General features: G+C 42.9%; 1 protein-coding gene across 1 annotated transcript in view; it reads left to right on the top strand.

Moving 5' to 3' along the window:
• Window positions 1–16,803, top strand: part of PRPSAP1 (phosphoribosyl pyrophosphate synthetase associated protein 1) — a 28,711-nt gene extending 11,908 nt beyond the window's left edge. The window contains exons 4-10 of the mRNA XM_032429657.1: window positions 3,320–3,492; window positions 4,831–4,946; window positions 5,401–5,456; window positions 6,037–6,182; window positions 14,497–14,567; window positions 15,367–15,513; window positions 16,039–16,803. Coding sequence (XP_032285548.1) covers window positions 3,320–3,492; window positions 4,831–4,946; window positions 5,401–5,456; window positions 6,037–6,182; window positions 14,497–14,567; window positions 15,367–15,513; window positions 16,039–16,197 — 868 coding nt within the window. The 3' untranslated portion in view covers window positions 16,198–16,803. The remainder of the gene's footprint in view (window positions 1–3,319; window positions 3,493–4,830; window positions 4,947–5,400; window positions 5,457–6,036; window positions 6,183–14,496; window positions 14,568–15,366; window positions 15,514–16,038) is intronic.
• The last annotated feature ends 1,062 nt before the right edge of the window (window positions 16,804–17,865 follow it).

Here is a 17,865-nt window from a genome sequence, read left to right as displayed (position 1 = left end):
TGTCGTCGTGACTTCCATCTATGGTGTTGGCCTCGCTTTGCAGTTCCGCTCTGTTCAGTTGATGTATATAGACCATGTCTGTTTTCTTACATTTGTCTTTGTCTATCAAAAATGACAGAGCAGTAAGGGTCGAATTTAATATAGGATGTGCTTATCTTAGGGGAAAGAAAAACGAGTCAGTTGGTAAACAATTAAGATTGTCCTACTTAGATACAAAGGCCACAAGAACTAGCCAGGATGTACTTGGAACAGTCTTAGGGAACAGATAAACAAAGTAGAGGCTGCCAGCCAACTTTTCTTCACCCTGCTAGCTCACAGATTAACTGCCTGGTGTCCAATTTGTCTAGTGTCTGGCAGTGAATGGGGAAAGCCAATGTGACAAAGGCTCTTTTGTCGCCTTCCTGACCAAAGGGGTGGGGCATGGGAGGCTTTCCTTAGCCTTGGGCTGGAGGATGTTGAATCACTTGGCATAGGTCATTAGGAAAAGGAACAAGTAGAAAATGAAACCTCATGGCAGAAATTAGTAATTAATGGAAGGAAAGTTACGCTGAAATCAAGGCCCTTCCGAAATTGTTCATCTTGTTAAGTTAACATCTTACTATCTGGGCCCACCTTGTGGTGTGCTATGGAAACCTCATTGTAGCCTATGTTTGTGTGTTATAAATGCTGTCACAAGGCCAGCTAAAAGCCCACCACGTGGACAGATACTCTTCCAGAATCTATTAAATTAACTTCAACTCTGAGTATATTGTTGCATTGACATCTGACGTAAGAAACCATGGCCAGGGGGCGCCTGGGTGGCTCAGTCGTTAAGCGTCTGCCTCGGCTCAGGTCTGGGATCGAGCCCCACATGGGGCTCCCTGCTCCGCGGGGAGCCTGCTTCTCCCTCTCCCTCTCCCCCTGCTTGTGTTCCCTCTCACGCTGTCTCTGTCAAATGAATAAATAAAATCTTAAAAAAAAAAAAAAAAGAAGCCACGGGCGGTGGAGCTTTTATGCTGCCACACGCTATCACACCAGTGGAAGGTTAAGAAAGCTCTGATTGGGTATTTCTAACATTGACCGACAGTCTGTATGCAGAAGAGGATTTCGGCTCTAGTGTATATGATGCCCGGTGTTCGGTCTAGATGTGGACTCCTGAGTAATTTACACACTGTCCTTCAAGGACTGTGTAGCCTTCCAGCTGAACATTCAGAACCCACAAGGCATCAGTTTAGGTGATGTGATGGGGGAAGGGACGCTCTCCCCGCTGTGGAATCAAGTATGAAAGCCTTTGGGAGGCAGAATATTGAGTTAGATGTGCTCCTTCTTGGGACAGATGATTACCACAAGGGTGGTCCAGTGTGGGTGTCTGGCATTTTCTTGAGATGTCAATCAGCCTTGTTTGCCATTTTATCTTCACCACCTAACACTGTGCCTGATTCATGTTGCTCAATAAATATTTGTTGAAGGTATGAATGAACTAACATTGACCAAGTATAATGAATTCCCAAGTACCTTGAAAGTGTTTGGTAAGTGTTTTGTCCTGATTTTACCAAAAGATTGTGTGTCCTCTAACCTTTTGATGCCAGACTTGGGACATTATTAATTTGGGAGGATGAGGAGAAAAATGCTCCAATATATTTCAGAGGAAGGAAACAACTGGAAAATAGTGTAACCTGTCAGCAATCCGAAAGGAATGTTGTAGTTGTCTTGAAGTCAAATCCCGAATCAATCATATCTACCCTCTGGGAAAAACGCTTTTATGACAGAACTCTGAAATACTTACAAAAAATCCAAATTACAAAGGTGAGGTTGGGAGTTCTCTAAGTTGAATGTGGACGTGGAAAACACCGTCAGAGGACAAGGATGTCTCAGTGTCTCACTCCCAGATGTACTAAGGATGGGCGCCCTTGGAGAGAGAGGCAAACAAACTGGGAGACTGGGAGGATATGGTCTCTCTGTCCTTCAGGCTAAAAAGCAATCTCGTGATAAATATTTCATTTAACTACTTAAGCATTATGAAGTCTCTGCTATGTTGATGGCAAGCTTTCCATTTTGCTCCAAATGAGGGCAGCCTCACTGCTATGTATCGACAATTCAAGAACTGACACCTGAGAGTCTCCTCACATAGAAACTACATGGGAAATGATCCTCTTTCTCAGGAAGGCAAGGGAGATACACTCCTGACCCAAAAGAGGGGGTGTTTGAGGACTCTTGGATAATCCAAGGAGGAGTGGGAAGAGGCTAGAGAGGGAAGGTTGAGCATTGGAAGAGTATCCGAAGGACTTCAAGACTCTCACCATTTTTTTTTTCCTGTCTTTGGAGGATAGGGGAAAGTGATCTGAACTGGGTTACGAGGCCCCCGGGCAGGGTACCTCACTGCAGCCGTTGAGCTCACTTCCCTGGCTGTGAGAGTCTGTTCCAAGCTCAGGCTGAGGCATCTGCCAGGCCCCATCCCCAAGGGCAGGTCCACTGCATCTCCTACCCATTCCGCCCTCAGGAGCAACGAGCTGCATTCTCTGAAAACTCACCTCTTTTGAAACTCAGGGAGGATCCTATTAGGGCCACTTTTGGCTCTAGTCCCAGACCTTTCCAGGCAACGTGGGGTAAAGTGACACAAGGCACTCAGCTCATGAGGGCCCCACTGATGAGCTTCCCTCCACCCTAAGGTTCTCGCCTTTTTTAAGGGCAGAGCCCACCTTAGACTCGATCAGTCATGGCAAGGGGTAGCAATCCTTAAAATCAGAAGTAGCCTTTCCTTTGAATATCTTCCAGATTCATATTTCTTTCTTTGTCTCTCTGGGTAATCTTTGTCGGGCATCTGTGTATCTTTAGAAAAAAGGAATGAGGAGATTTTTGAAAACTTAGATCCAAGACCTCCCCATCCTCCCCCCTACCCTCTACCCTGTGAAGAAGAAAGAGAACAAATCCTTTCTGGCCCTGGCAGCTCAACAGCAGGGCAGTGGGTTTCCCTTGGCATCCATAGGAAGCGAGGGGCTGGTGTGCTGGCCTGAGCCTACGGTCCCTGGGACGGTGCCACAGGTGTTGGCTCGCCCTGGCCGGCAGCTGGCATCTGCTTCATGTGCCACCCCAGTGACCATGTCACCGACAGAAGATCCAGGCAAAGGTGCGCGTGGATAACTGGGCACTGGATTTACGTAACTGCGGATGCAAACCACGGCTCAAAAGAAGAGCTAATAAGCTTTCCCCTGGATTGGTGAGGTGCCGTCATCAGCTAGTGTGATGACAAAATGTCCATGATGCCCATCTTGGCAGCCCAGGTTAAAATGCTGCCGTTTCAATGAACCTGACCCCAAAATACAAATTTTTCCTGTTTCAGAGATGTGAATACAGCTGTGATGGAGCTGCTGATCATGGCCTACGCACTGAAGACTGCCTGTGCCAGGAACATTATCGGAGTCATCCCTTACTTCCCCTACAGCAAGCAAAGCAAGATGAGGAAGAGGGGTTCCATTGTGTGCAAGCTCCTGGCATCCATGCTGGCGAAAGCAGGTGAGTGTGGACACAGGCCCCGGGGTTCCCGCCCTGTCATTTAGGACTCTTTGTGCACGAGATTAGGCCCTACCTCAGAGAGCTAATGTGGGACCTCTGTTTTCTTTAAGTGTTGTGCACTAATTCCTTTCTTCCTGTTTACTTCTGATAGTTCTGGTTAGGGATATGTGAGCTGAGGTATAAACTCTTAGTTTTCCTTTCCTCTTTGTCTTACTTGACAGTGACGTTGTCCCTTCTCTAATCCTGGGCTTTCTCACCATTCTGTGCCATCTCATCTTCTCATGAAAACTAGCTGCGATCCTGGAGTCTGTATGGGATCTTTTGAGCTGCAGGTGTAGATTTACCTATTTGCCTTGGTTATTAGCTAGATTCTATTTATGTACATAATATTAAAACTGGGTTTTTCTTTTACTGCTTCTCCAGTTTATATAATCCTCCTTTTCCTCCCTCTCTGACCGTCCTTCTGTATAGCAGCCCATTCTCATTGCTTTTATTCTGTGTTTTTATAGCGGTAACATACTTTTTGGCCTATGAGCCAAATGTAATAACACTTGATAGCAGTTGGGATTTTATTTGCCTGGCATGTTTACTTAAAAACTCTGATATACATTCAAGTCCTGAGAAACATTTGGATTCCATTTTTTCTAAAAATGTGTAGTGTTTGGGGAGGAACGGGTAATACTGGTTCTTTGTTCTAGAATGGTTGCAGTGACCTTTGTCCATATGCAATGTTTTTATATATGTACCTTATATTTGTTCAGCACGACTGATTATAAGAGTATGTCTTTATTGTTGTTCTATGAGAGTACTCCTTCACTCATTCTTTTATGACGTTTACAAATTGTTCCAAACTCTTCGATACGGATTTTTCTTCTAATACGTCTATTACTTTGCTTTTGTGTTCTTATTCCTTCTGCTCCAGCCACAGGCCTTTAACATTTCTTCCTAGATTCTTTAATCAAGGCCTTACTATTGTTTACATCCATTACTTCTTCAGTGTTTATTAATTCCATATTAATATTTTTGCTTCTGCCTGATTTTTCTTAATTTTCAGGACTAAGCTAGTTATGATAGTAGGGGAGAGCACTTTTTTCTCTCCTTTAGCTCTCTGTCCATGTGGAAGGTTATAGGCTCTTTTACCTGAGGCTTGACAACATTCTTTAGTTCATTAAGTGTTGTTAAGGTTACCAATGAAGTCTGTAACTAATGTGCTTGTTCACAATACATTCCCTGCTTTCAATCTTCGGTTAGGAAACAGGAGTGGGCGTCTAATTTGTGTCCACTGTAGCCATTAACTTGTAGGGGTGAACTTTGTAATTTTTTGTTTTAAAATTTCAGGTTTAACTCACATTATCACTATGGATCTTCATCAAAAGGAAATACAAGGCTTTTTCAGCTTTCCCGTGGACAACCTTAGAGCCTCACCTTTCCTGCTTCAGTATATCCAGGAAGAAGTGAGGAGCCACCAGCAAACACCCATTGTCCTCAAAAGAGACCCTATGTAGTTTTTTTCTGGTATCAGATTTCAATATTGAAAGGCACATCAGATGATCTTTCCCTTAAGTCTCAATGCCTGAGGCAGCCAGATAGGGTCAGCATGTAGGCATGGAGGATCATTTTTTTAAAGCCATTAAAAATGGATTTCCTTCTAAGTATCTTTAGCAATTTGCTTATGTTTTCTTAAATGAAGGTGTTAAGAAGTAATTATTTTTTATCTTCTTGAAGTAGCAGTACTTTTGCAATGATGTTAATTGTTAAGTGTTAAATTTTAAACGTGTCCATGAAATTCTAGTGTTATTTGCTTGCTAGTATGGATCATTGTTATGAGAGGAAAAAGTGTCATACCAGCACCCAGGTGTTAGTTTGTGATAACTTCTCAGTATTTTCTTATTTTTCCTTCAAATCTAGATTCCGAATTACAGGAATGCAGTCATTGTGGCTAAGTCTCCTGATGCTGCCAAAAGGTAAGGAAGTTGGACATTCATAAAAATTCCTTTCGGGAGCTTCTCAAGTCAAAATGAGCTGTTTTGGAACTCAGGGTCTGTTGTCACATTGCCTGGAAAAACTCATTGACTCCAGCTTCCCCCATGTTATTGTCCTGTTCCCCACCAGGGCTTTATCGCCATTCTCCAAACAATACAAGGCGGTCCCTGAGTTCCTCGGTTTTCCTGTGGGAGAAAAGGAAGTTCTTCCTTCAGGTTCTCAGGAAAAGGACAGCGGAGGGCTATGAGCGTTTTTTAGGCAGTAGTTTTTTAAGAGACCTTTTTGAACAAAGTTCCATCTTCTGAAGATCAGTGTTACAATATTGGACAAAGGGTAGAACCGAAATTATCTAGAATCAGATGCTGGCCCACGTCTGCTGTGCCTCACTGTTCCTCTTGAGGCATTTACATTCTGGTCTGGGCCTCATCTTCTGATTTGTCTAAATCATTTGCGTGTCCCTGAAAGTTTGAATAATGTTTTCATTTGATGATTAATAGTGATGAGATGGCAACACTTGGGTTTTCTTCCTGTGAATTTCCCCGTTTCTTGTCTTTCTCTTAGGGCCCAGTCATACGCTGAGAGACTCCGTCTGGGGTTAGCTGTGATCCACGGTGAAGCCCAGTGTACAGAGCTGGACATGGATGACGGTCGCCATTCTCCCCCGATGGTCAAAAATGCTACTGTCCATCCGGGTCTGGAGTTGCCGTGTAAGATGAGCTCTATTATTTCACTTGCAAACTGAAGAAAGTTTTGAGTAATATGAATGGCTAGGAGTTAATACATATATGGATGTATGCTATTTTGGTTTTTTTATTTTATTTTATTTTTTTAAAGATTTTTTTTAATTTTTAAATTTTAATTTAAAAAAAAAATTTTTTTTTTTTTTAAGATTTTATTTATTTGAGAGAGAGAGAATGAGAGAGAACATGAGAGAGAGGAGGGTCAGAGGGAGAAGCAGACTCCTTGCTGAGCAGGGAGCCCGATGTGGGACTCGATCCCGGGACTCCAGGATCATGACCTGAGCCGAAGGCAGTCGCTTAACCAACTGAGCCACCCAGGTGCCCCTAAATTTTAATTTTTTAAAAGATTTTTATTTATTTATTAGAGAGAACACTGAGCTGGGAGGAGCGGGAGAAGCAGGTTCCCCTCGAGCAAGGAGCTCCACGCAGGGCTTGATCCCAGGATCCTGGGATCATGACCTGAGCTGAAGGCGGATGCTTAACCGACTGAGCCACCCAGGCTCCCCTAAAGATTTTTATTTTTAAGTTATCTCTATACCCAACATGGGACTTGAACTTACAGCCCTGAGATCAGGAGTCACATGCCCTTCCGACTGAGCCAGCCAGGCACCCCATCTTGGTTTTTTTAGATAATTGAATGGTATTACATTGATTTCCCCTTTTGTAAAAGGAGGTGGCATTACATTCACAGACTGTGTAAGGACAATTGAACTAATCTGGGTAGCACTTAGCATTCAGAGAGTATGAACTAATTTTAGCTTTAGTGAAAAAATTGTAGGTGTGAAATCTTAAGCTTTTATATTTTGGTAAGGTGGGCGATAGCAACCGTTGATTATACACCAGGCTTTGGTGATCCAGGTAACTTCTAACACTTATTTTAGTAATACAACCCTTTGACCTGATCCCTAAGTTGTTATTTTTTTAATTTTTTTTTTAAAGATTTTATTTATTTATTTGAGGGGGGGGAGGGGCAGAGGGAAAGGGAGAAGCAGACTCCCCGCTGAGCAGGGACCCCAATGTGGGGCTCGATCCTGGGACTGAGATCATGACCTGAGCTGAAGGCAGATGCTTCACCGACTGAGCCACCCAGGTGCCCCCTGACTAAATTGTTATTAATCCAGCAGTGTGGAGGCTATTTATTTCCATGGATTTTGAGTGGTAATAACTGGCATTCTATACCGGAAGATAACAGTATATTTTTTAGAGGAAGGAGATTATTTCTTTTTAAAATCTGTATCTATTTGCCATAGCTCAGAAACATACAGAGATTAATGGGGGGGGGGGCAGGGAATACCAGAATGGTTATACCCCAGACAGGCTACTTCAGACAGGCTCCTGTCTAAGGTGTAAACTTTGGAGGTTTTTTATACAAGAGAAACAAGTAATAAACTCTTTTAATTTGAATTTTTGGTATTGCAGCATTTTATTTTATTTGAGGATTTCATAATTAAAGTTCTTGACTAGGCAATATATTCCCATATTTCAAAATTTAAGAAGTATGAAATTCTTTATAGTAAAAAACTTTGCTACCCCACCTAAACTTTTCTTTCCCCCTGCCCCCCAGCCAGCTACTCTGATACCCAGTGTAGTTGGTCTCTTATATCCATTCAGAGGCTCTATGCATATGCAGGCAAATAATGTATTTCTCTTTGTCTCATTTTCACAGAGCAGGAGTATATTAAACCACATTGTTTTACCCCTTGCTTTTCTCATTCAAGGGCTCCTTCCCCATCAGTCTGTACAGCTCTCTCGGTCTTTTACAGTTTCATGAGTGTTCTATTCTATGGATAGACAAAAATTTTCTTAATCAGTCCCCTGTTGACGAACATGTGAGTTTTTCCAGTCTTTGGCTATGAAAAAGCGCCAATAATAAACATCTCTTGAGCCCTTCTGTGTCAAGAGTTTTCTAAGCTCTTTAGTAGATCTTCAGACTTCACGCAATCTTGTAGGTACTTGTGTTATCCCTCATTCTGCCAGTGAGGCAACTGAGCACAGCCGGGAGCTGGTGGAGCTGGGGTTTGGAATGAAGCTTTTTCTTTTGAACAAACTGCAGTCTTAGAGAAAAGTTGAAAGAATAATACAGAATTCCTCTCTACTCTTCAGAGGCCCCAGATTTAACATTTATATACATACTCTTTTCTTCTGAACCATTTGAGATGAGTTGTGGACATAATGTCCTGTATTCCTAAATGCTTCAGTAAATATTTCAAAAAACAGATACTCTCTTACATAACCACAGTGTAATTATCAGATTCAGGAAACTGACATTGTTACAATACTATTACCTAATCTGCAGACCGTATTCATATTTTACCAGTTGTCCCACTGCATCCTTTAGAGCAAAGGAAAATCATTTCTTTCTGGCCTGGAACCCAATAAAAATCACACATCGGACTCAGTTGACCTTTCTCTTTAGTCTCATATAATCTGGAACGGCTCCTCTGTTCTTGGTCTCTTATGACCTTGATATTTTTTTTTTTTTAAGATTTTATTTATTTGACAGAGAGATAGCGAGAGCAGGAACACAAGCGGGGGAGTGAGAGAGGGAGTAGCAGGCTTCCCGCCGAGCAGGGAGCCCGATGTGGGGCTCGATCCCAGGACCCTGGGATCATGACCCGAGCCGAAGGCAGACGCTTAATGACTGAGCCACCCAGGCACCCCATGACCTTGATATTTTTGAAGAATACAGGCCAGTTTTTCTATAGAATATCTCTTTATTGAGGCTTATTTCTCATATTAGGTTGAATCAGTTATTACTATGATTGTGATCAAGTGGTGATGTTTCCAATTCCCCTTCTTCCCTATTCATTCACTTATATCAGAAATAGAATAGAATGTTAATTTATTCAGGGTGTTCTAATCCAATGCTACTATTTATAGTAATGTTCATATTGTCTTAGACTTGGCCAAAGGGAGCCTCTTCAAGCCCCTCTCTGTGTTCTTTTGACATGTTCGTATCATTTTTTGATACTTCCTTACTTCCTGGTCCAACTAGATGTTCCATATTTATCTTGTACTTTCTTAGCTGTGGAATCATCATTTCAACGAGCAGCCCCAGTTCCTTTAGTGGAAAGTGGTATTTACAAACCAAGATGTGGGCTTTGGAGTGTGCACTCAGTCACCACACGTTACTCCCTGTGACTCACCTTGACTTATGTTCTTTCGTAAGTGACTCAGTGTACTTACAGGATAAAGACCGAGAAATAAAATTACTGGGTCAAAGGTTATTTTGATAGATATTGCCAAATTAGTGTAATATTCTATATGGTGGTGTACAGCAGTGTGTTCCCTCATAGACCTGTCAGTGTGTTTACATTACAACTTTTACAGTTGCCATAGGATCATCCTCTGATTCCTTCTTACAGATTTGGGCAAGGGAATGCTTTAAAAAAATGCTAGTTTTGTGTAATTGTACTTTCCAAATTAAATATGCTTTATATTTATATTTCAGTTATGCTTCCAGTATGTTATAATAGTTTACTTCATAGTAATGAGGATGAGGGGCGCCTGGATGGCTCATTCAGTTAAGCATCCGCCTTCAGCTCAGGTCATGATCTCAGGGTCCTGAGATCCAGCCCTGCATCGGGCTCCCTGCTCAGTGGGGAGCCTGCTTCTCCTTCTCCCTCTGCCCCTCCCCCTGCTTGTGCGTGCGCTCGCTCACTCTCAAATAAGTAAATAAAATCTTTTAAAAAATAGTAATGAGGATGAAGAGGTGCCTGGGTGGCTCAGTCGGTTAAGTGACTGACTTAGTTTTGGCTCAGGTCATGATCTTAAGGTCGTGGAATCAAGCTCCCAGTTGGGCTCCCAGCTCAGCACAGAATCTGCTTGAGATTCTCTTTCCCTCTGCCCCTCCCCCTGCTTGCCCGCACGCATGCACTCTCTTTCTCTCAAATAAAATAAAATAGTAATGAGGTTGAAGATACTGGAGTGCTAGGACAAGACCAAAAGTATTCACTCTCAGAATCTTTGGTTTTGTGTCGTCCCGCCCCGAGGATATTTCACAATGTTTGAAGGCGTTTCTGGTCTCTCCACCCAGCTGGAGGGAGGGTACCACGGGCATCTTGTGTAGACGTCCGAGAAGCCGCTGAATGTCCTTCGAGTGTAACAAATAGTTCTCTAGGCCAGACTGTCGGTAGTGCCAAAGTTGAGAAATTAAAAGTGAAGTTGTATAAATTTTTCTGTTCTGTAAGATAGAATTCATTCCATCCTGATGGCAAGGGCATCTAATGAACTTGAAAGGATTATATGTCAGTGGTTCTCTAAACACTGCTCTGTGCTTGCCACAGTGGTGAAAATTAAGAGTTTGGATCGCAAAAAGGAGAGAAAGTCACCCTTTTTGGCTTGATTTTCCTGGCTTGATAATTTTACAAATGAAGATGTGGTTTTCACCACTAAAGTGAAAACAGACATTAGCTCCTCTTGAGCATCTGTTAGATGTCAGTTTTGATTTGCTTGCACGTGGATAAAGTCATGAGCTTGAGAATAATTTTAGTTCCAGTCCTACTGGAGACTTTATTTTATTCTATCTCTTTTTAATGTCAGTCTGTTGATAAAGTTTGACCTCCCACTGAACTAAAAATAGACCAAAATCAAAATGGATAAGGAATGAGTAATTCCTCTTGGTCCTTTCTCATCCTATATTCTAAGAGAGGAAGGTTTGGTTAATTGACTCTGGGGAGAGAGTGAAAGAGAGTGTGTAAAACTTAAGGATGGTTGTGAATGCAGTGTTATTTTATGTAGAAAATGCTAACTTTAAAAGCAAAAGATAATTTCCTACTTCCTTCAAGATTTGAGGTCACTTGATAAATTGACATTTTCACTACAGTAAGTTGATGTAGTTTGTGATTCCTGGCCATAAGTAATGGTACACAATTCATTTTATTCTTAAACAGATTGGGTTTTGTTTGAGAAAATGAAGAAAGGGAACAGAATCTTAAACATAGGGTAGTTTTAGCATCCTTTATCCTTAATCTCCAGTACATATCTTTCTTCTACTGAAAATTTTGAATTTTCAGAGTTTTATTTTTGGGGCAACCTATTAGAAAATTTGGGACTTTTTTTTTTTTAATAGCCTGTGGGGTACTGTTCATTTCCCTTGACCCTACTAATAAAGTCTGTTTCTGTTTTTTAGTAGCCACCAAATTGTGTGTTCAGTTTTATCCAGATCCTAAAACCAGTAATGAGCAGAGAATGAACATACCGGGAGAGAGGCTTGCTTTTTAAAAGCCTTTTAAGCTTCTGTCCTGGCCATGCCTGTGTTTTTTCATTCCAAACTGATAGAAGCTTTTTGGGAGAAGCAGAATTAACAGAAAAGTAAACAGGGGCACTGTGACATGTTTTCCTCATCAAACTAGAGTTGAATTTTTATTGGTCTTTGATGAGGGATACTGGTTTGCAATTTTTTTCTCTTTTTACAGAGGAAAATGGTCAAGAAAAGGGACCACATCTCTTTGAGAAGTGGGTAGGTCAACACAGCCATCTACCCAAATGGTTTTATTAATTAATTTTTAAAAAGATTTTATTTATTTATTTGAAAGAGCATGAGCGGGGGTGGGGGGGTGCGCAGAGGGAGAGAGGGGGAGGGAGAAGCAGATTCCCTCACTGAGCAGGGAGCTGGACTCCGGGCTTGATCCCAGGACCCTGGGATCATGACCTGAGCTGAAGGCAGACGCTTGACCGGCTGAGCCACCCAGGTGCCCCCCACATGGCTTAATTTAAGACAGAATTTAGGGAAGCCTTTCCTAATGTTGGTGGTTTATCTTCTCCTTCTTTTAAGTGGTAGTTGTATGCAGAGCTTTTTGACTGCCCAAATTCAAAAAATTGCCCTTGTTTCTGGGATGGGAAATCAGGAAATGTTGATTGAAATTTGCCAGTAAAATCGTGCTGGATTTCAGCTTGGCCAATGTGCTGGTATGTAGAAAGGCACACCTGTTCTTTGAGATTCACAGTACCTGTAGATAGGAATCTGCTAAAGTGGTTTATTTGCTGATAGTTGCTAACCTAGAGAATTACTTTGAGTTTTATTCTTGTGTCCCTCTCCCACTGCTGGTTTAATATTTCAGAATAATAAAAAGCTTTAAAAGAATACTTAGCCTGTTCTTCTGAAATTCTCTCTCTCTTTCTCTTTCTGTTTGCTAACCTTCTTTTGAGGGTGAATTCTTACTTCCCTTCTCTATCCTGGAGTTGTCTGTACATGGATGGGCCTTTTCCAGGTATAAATTATGTAGTGAGATAGGAAGCCCGTACTTTAAGGGCCAGTCAAATCACGAAGAAATGGGGGCACCTGGGCGGCTCAGTCGGTTACATGTCTGCCTCCCACTCAGGTCATGATCTGAGGGTCCTGGGATAGAGCCCTGCGTTGGGGCTCCCTACTCAGCGGGGAGTCTGCTTCTCCCTCTCCTTCTGCCCCTCCCCCTGCTCATGCGCGCGCGCTCTCTCAAATAAATACATAAAATCTTAAAAAAAAAATCAGGAAGAAATGATGGAGTCATAGTTACTGTCTTCACGTCCCTAATTTTCAGGAAACTTATGATGTCAGTCGTGTAGTTATGTGATAATAAGGTTACATTGTCCAAATAAAGTCACTTTGGAAGAAGATGAAGTGAAGCTGGCTCTCTGTCTGGCAGCCTTTATCTGTTTGGTTTTCTACAGAGTGGCGTTTATTTTACATTATCAGTAATTATCAGTAATATTTTACATTTATCAGTCTTAGCGAGAGTCAGATTATTTCTCTTTTGCCTGGCATTGCAGTGCTGCGTCTGTGTGTGGTAAGATCTTCCTCACTCTGCCACTCAGTCTTTGGACCTGTGCTGTCTGAAGACTGGTGGCTGGTAGTTACATGTGGCCCTTAAGCTCTTGAAACATGGCTAGCTAGTCTCAACTGAGAAGTGCTGTCTCTGTGAAATGCACACCAGATATTGAAGACTTAGTATGAAAAAAAGGTAAAATATCTCTAATAGATTTGCATCTCAGTTACATACTGAAATATCTTGGATATACCAGGTAAAATAAAATCTATTAATTTCACTCATATCTCTTTACTTTTTTTTTTTTTTAAGATTTTTATTTATTGAGAGAGAGAGAGTGCACACAAGCAGGGGGAGCGGCAGGCTGAGGGAGAGGGAGCTGGCCGAAGGCAGACACTTAACCAACTGAGCCACCCAGGCGTCCCTCTTTACTTTTTTTTTTTTTTTTTAAAGATTTTATTTTTGGGGCGCCCTGGGTGGCTCAGTCGGTTGAATGTCTGTCTGCCTTCGGCTCAGGTCATGATCCCAGGGTCCTGGGATTGAGCGCACATCAGGCTCCTTGCTCAGCGGGGAACCTGCTTCTCCCTCGGCCTGCCTCTCCCCCTGCTTGTGCTCTCTCTGTCTGACAAATAAATAAAATCTTAAAAAATTTATTTTTAAATAACATCTACACCCAGTGGGGCTCAAACCCATAACCTGAAATCAAAAGTCGCATGCTCCACTGACTGAGCCAGCCAGGTGCCCCTCTTTTTACTTTTTAATGTGGCTTCTAGAAAATGTAAAATTACATATGGCTCACCTGTTTGTATTGGACAGCACTCCTCCAGAAAATCTCTTTCTTTTTTTTTTTTAAAGATTTTATTTGACAGAGAGAGACACAGCGTGAGAGGGAACACAAGCAGAGGCAGTGGGAGAGGGAGAAGCAGGCTTCCCGCTGAGCAGGGAGCCCGATGCAGGACTCGATCCCAGGACCCTGGGATCACGACCTGAGCCAAAGGCAGATGCCTAATGACTGAGCCACCCAGGCGCCCCTAGAAAATCTATTTCTGAGAGACCCCAGATTCATTTTGGAGAATTCCCCCCCTGCCTTATTGATTGATTGATTGATTGATTGGGGGGAGTGGGCAGCAAAACAAGGTTTATTGAGTGACAGCAAAGTGATAGTACAAAGCTCCTGAGGAGGGAGGAGACCCAAGAGGGTTGCCCTTTGTTTTTTTTTGTTTTTTTTTTTAAAGATTTTATTTATTTATTTGAGAGAGAGAGAGAATGAGAGAGAGCACATGAGAGGGGTTATGGTCAGAGGGAGAAGCAGACTCCCTGCCGAACAGGGAGCCCGATGCGGGACTCAATCCAGGGACTCCAGGATCATGACCTGAGCCGAAGGCAGTTGCTTAACCAACTGAGCCACCCAGGCGCCCTGTTTTTTTTTTAATAATTTTTTTTTTTTTCACTGCTTCCAGGGAATGGGGTTGCAATTATATTTATTTAGTGACACATGACTAACTAGAATCTTGTGGTTTGTTTTATTTTGCTAGTGATGATGGCCAAAGAGAAGCCACCGATAACCGTAGTCGGAGACGTTGGCGGGCGCATCGCAATCATAGTGGTACGGTCATGTGTCCCCCTCCGTGTGCACGGATGACACTGCTGGCTCTTCATGGCTTGTCCACTTTGGGATTACATTTCTAGTAAAGATGATGGAGTTAAATGGATCCATCTGTCCTTTCTCACCCAAACTCCTTTAGGACAAGTAGAAATTTTTATGTAGTTGAACAGGGATTATTATAACCTACAGATAGATGTAAAAAGAGCATAGGATCTCCTGTAAGAAAATTCCAACCCCAATAAATAAGCTTTGTCTTAAGGGGTCTAGGTTCCACCAGAGCAGCTGACCTACCCTACTCAACCTCCAGCTTTGGGGCCACGTGAGGAACTAAAGATGAGTGGTTCCATTTTCACTAATGAGAACAAGTGTCTCATTCTTCGTACTTCAGCATGATCTGTTTGCTCCCCCCTCTAAATGCCTTTGCTGGGCCTGATTACAATGGTTTGCTTTATTTCTGTGTTCTTGTCATCTCACTTTGTCTTGAGAAAAAGTAAATGGGACACCAGCTATGTCGGGTTAATCAGAAGTGTGCAACAGGGAAATGAGTCTTGGCAGTCTGGAACTCCAGCTGTGCATGTCACATGTGACTGCCAGGCTTTGCTGCTTTTTGTACTGACAGCCACGCAAAGCACGGTCCACACGGTTGTTGCCCCTGCCCGACGTGCTATCTTGGGCCCAGGCAGGTGGCTCTGATCTCCACTTGGAGATCCTCTGAAACAAAGTGCAGAGAAGAGCAAAGAGGAGTGTGTTTATAGAGACAGAGGGTAGCTCCTTACTACTCACTCTGGTCTCTCCTCAGGATGACATTATTGATGATGTGGAAAGTTTTGTTGCTGCTGCGGAGATCCTGAAAGAGAGAGGTGCTTACAAGATCTACGTCATGGCCACTCACGGCATCCTGTCTGCGGAGGCCCCCCGCCTGATCGAGGAGTCCTCCATTGACGAGGTCTGTCTGTGCTTAATGGGCCTAGAATTTGCTGCTCTTTTTTCTGTGAATAGTAAAATGATTCCATCAGTGTTGCTTAACCCCTCTCCAGAGGACCTCTGAACTAATTCTAGCCCTTGGTGGCTAGCAGTGTGTTGGGACAGATGTATAGTTAGGAATAGATGTCTATTTTCATAAAGGTTCGCTTTATGTACTTCGGTATGGTTCGTGTCTCAGTGTAGTTTGGTACTGTGGTAGCATTTCTCTCAAGACTTGGATTCTCCCCGTTCTGCACGGTGCCGGGGCTCGCCCTACCATTTCTGCATAAGTAGACCGTGACCTTCGTAATCTTATGTTTTGAACCATGTAACCTTTTTCTTGTATAAGGTCAGTTAAGTTTGGTTTGTAAAAACTATACTCGGTGGAATAAGGTTTTGTAGTTTGGAACTTGGGCTGTGGGAACTAAATGTGGGACAGACTTTTCTGGGTGACCACGTTGGGGACACATCAGTAACAGTGCTTATCTTCCACTGCTGCAATGACTAGGTGGTGGTGACGAACACTGTCCCTCATGAGGTGCAGAAGCTGCAGTGTCCCAAGATAAAGACTGTGGATATCAGTCTGATTCTTTCTGAAGCAATTCGGAGAATCCACAATGGGGAGTCCATGGCGTACCTTTTCCGAAACATCACTGTGGATGACTAGCTGTCACTGTTGCCTTGACCGTGGAACTCCTAAGGAAAACGTGTGGAGAGCAGTGCCATCAACTTATGTACACAGTGTTTCCTCTCAAAGGAGGCCTGGAAATAGCCTGAAGTCAGATAGTCTGTCTCACCAAGTTGGGTAGGTAGGAGGCATTAAGATAGTCAAGGGGAAGACAGAGCTGATGGATAAATGGCCTTAAATGTCTGCCATCACCATCCTCTTCTTTAAACAAAAGTTACAGACGCTTTCCTGAAAAGAATCCCCAAATTTTGTTGATACTGAAAAGGAGTTAAAGGCAGATAGTCTTAGCTCTGTAACATTCGGGTATTTCTACCGCAGGGAAATGTGTGTCAGCGTTGAACTTGGTTAGGGAAGCTGAGTGCCCTGGTACTGTTTCCATTCTAATTGTCCTCTCCCCCGTCAGCCTCACGTAAGTCTTTGTAGGAAACCCTCTTTTTCTTTGAGAAGCTGCTGTGCCTACAGCCACTGAACAACAAAGCCTTTGTGGCATTACCGCAGCGAGGAGGTCAGATTAGAGAGTACACCCGATCTCTGGATACCTGCGTTGCTCTTCAATGGCAAATAAAAGAATTTGTTGTCTTGCAAGTCTGCTCGCTACATTGCAGAACCACCCGCTCCCCTGCCTTAGAGGTGACTGACTTCTGTCCAGACGGTGCAGAAGACCACGGGTGCAAAATAAAGGGTGTTCCAGGTCCATGGCTGGTCCCGAACCCTGGACAGGAGTCTCCACCTGTAGGTTCCATCCCCTTCCTAAACATCAAAGTCAAATACTTGTTGGAATAATGGATTTAAAAATCGAAATTTTTAAAAAACGGAACGAATTATACTTTTTCCTGTGTGATAGGTGACAGTGTTAGGCATTGCTCAGGACTGCACTTGACCTTTCTACCCAGCAATTAAAATTACTCTAGTTTATAGCACATTTGTCAGGTAGGCCTTTTAAACCTTCAGCCTGCTCTGGGCAGGACTGAATGTAATGGGAAGGAGCAGAGCCTGTCTGTTGGGCAATGAGCTGGAATTGCTTCTGTTCCTGAGGGATAGTAAAGGACAATTCGCTACTTTGTACAATTAAATTTCTCTGCAGGGACGTTTCCTTGACATTTTTCCCTCTCTCCTAATGACTTGAAAAGTTCCCAGGCCACAATCAAGACTTTGAGCACATTAGCTTTTTCAAGCACACAAGTTGCCTTCTCTTCTGTTAATAGTCCAAGTAGGGGCATTTTGAGCAAGAACTTAATTATCAGATAGCATGGTGGTGGAGGAAGAGCTGTGGACTATTACCCAGGAGACCTAGTTCTTATTCGTATGGCCAGGCAGATGACTAGTCCTTTCTGGGCCTCTCATCAGGTATAAAGAGGGAGGTTTGAAACTGACAGCTGAGGGAGGTCCTTTTCAACTCCAAAATTCCATTTATACATCCAGTTAATGTTTATTTTCCTGTGTCTATAAGAACAGAGGTGTTTCTATGTACTTATTTAGTAGAATATATTTCCTGGGATTAGAAATAGAATATATTCAGATACACCCTTTCCATGGGCCCTTAGTGGGTCCTAATATGTGCCTGGCATGAGGCCAGGTCTCAGGCATATGCAGATGAAGTCGTGAGGATTCCGGGAGTTAAGATTCCGGCCTGCACTAGCACAGTAG

The sequence above is a fragment of the Phoca vitulina genome, unplaced genomic scaffold, assembly GCF_004348235.1.
Source record: "Phoca vitulina isolate PV1807 unplaced genomic scaffold, GSC_HSeal_1.0 scaffold41, whole genome shotgun sequence".
Taxonomy (NCBI): domain Eukaryota; kingdom Metazoa; phylum Chordata; class Mammalia; order Carnivora; family Phocidae; genus Phoca; species Phoca vitulina.
Note: the sequence above shows the minus strand (reverse complement) of the source record. Positions and strands in the feature narration are given on the sequence as shown.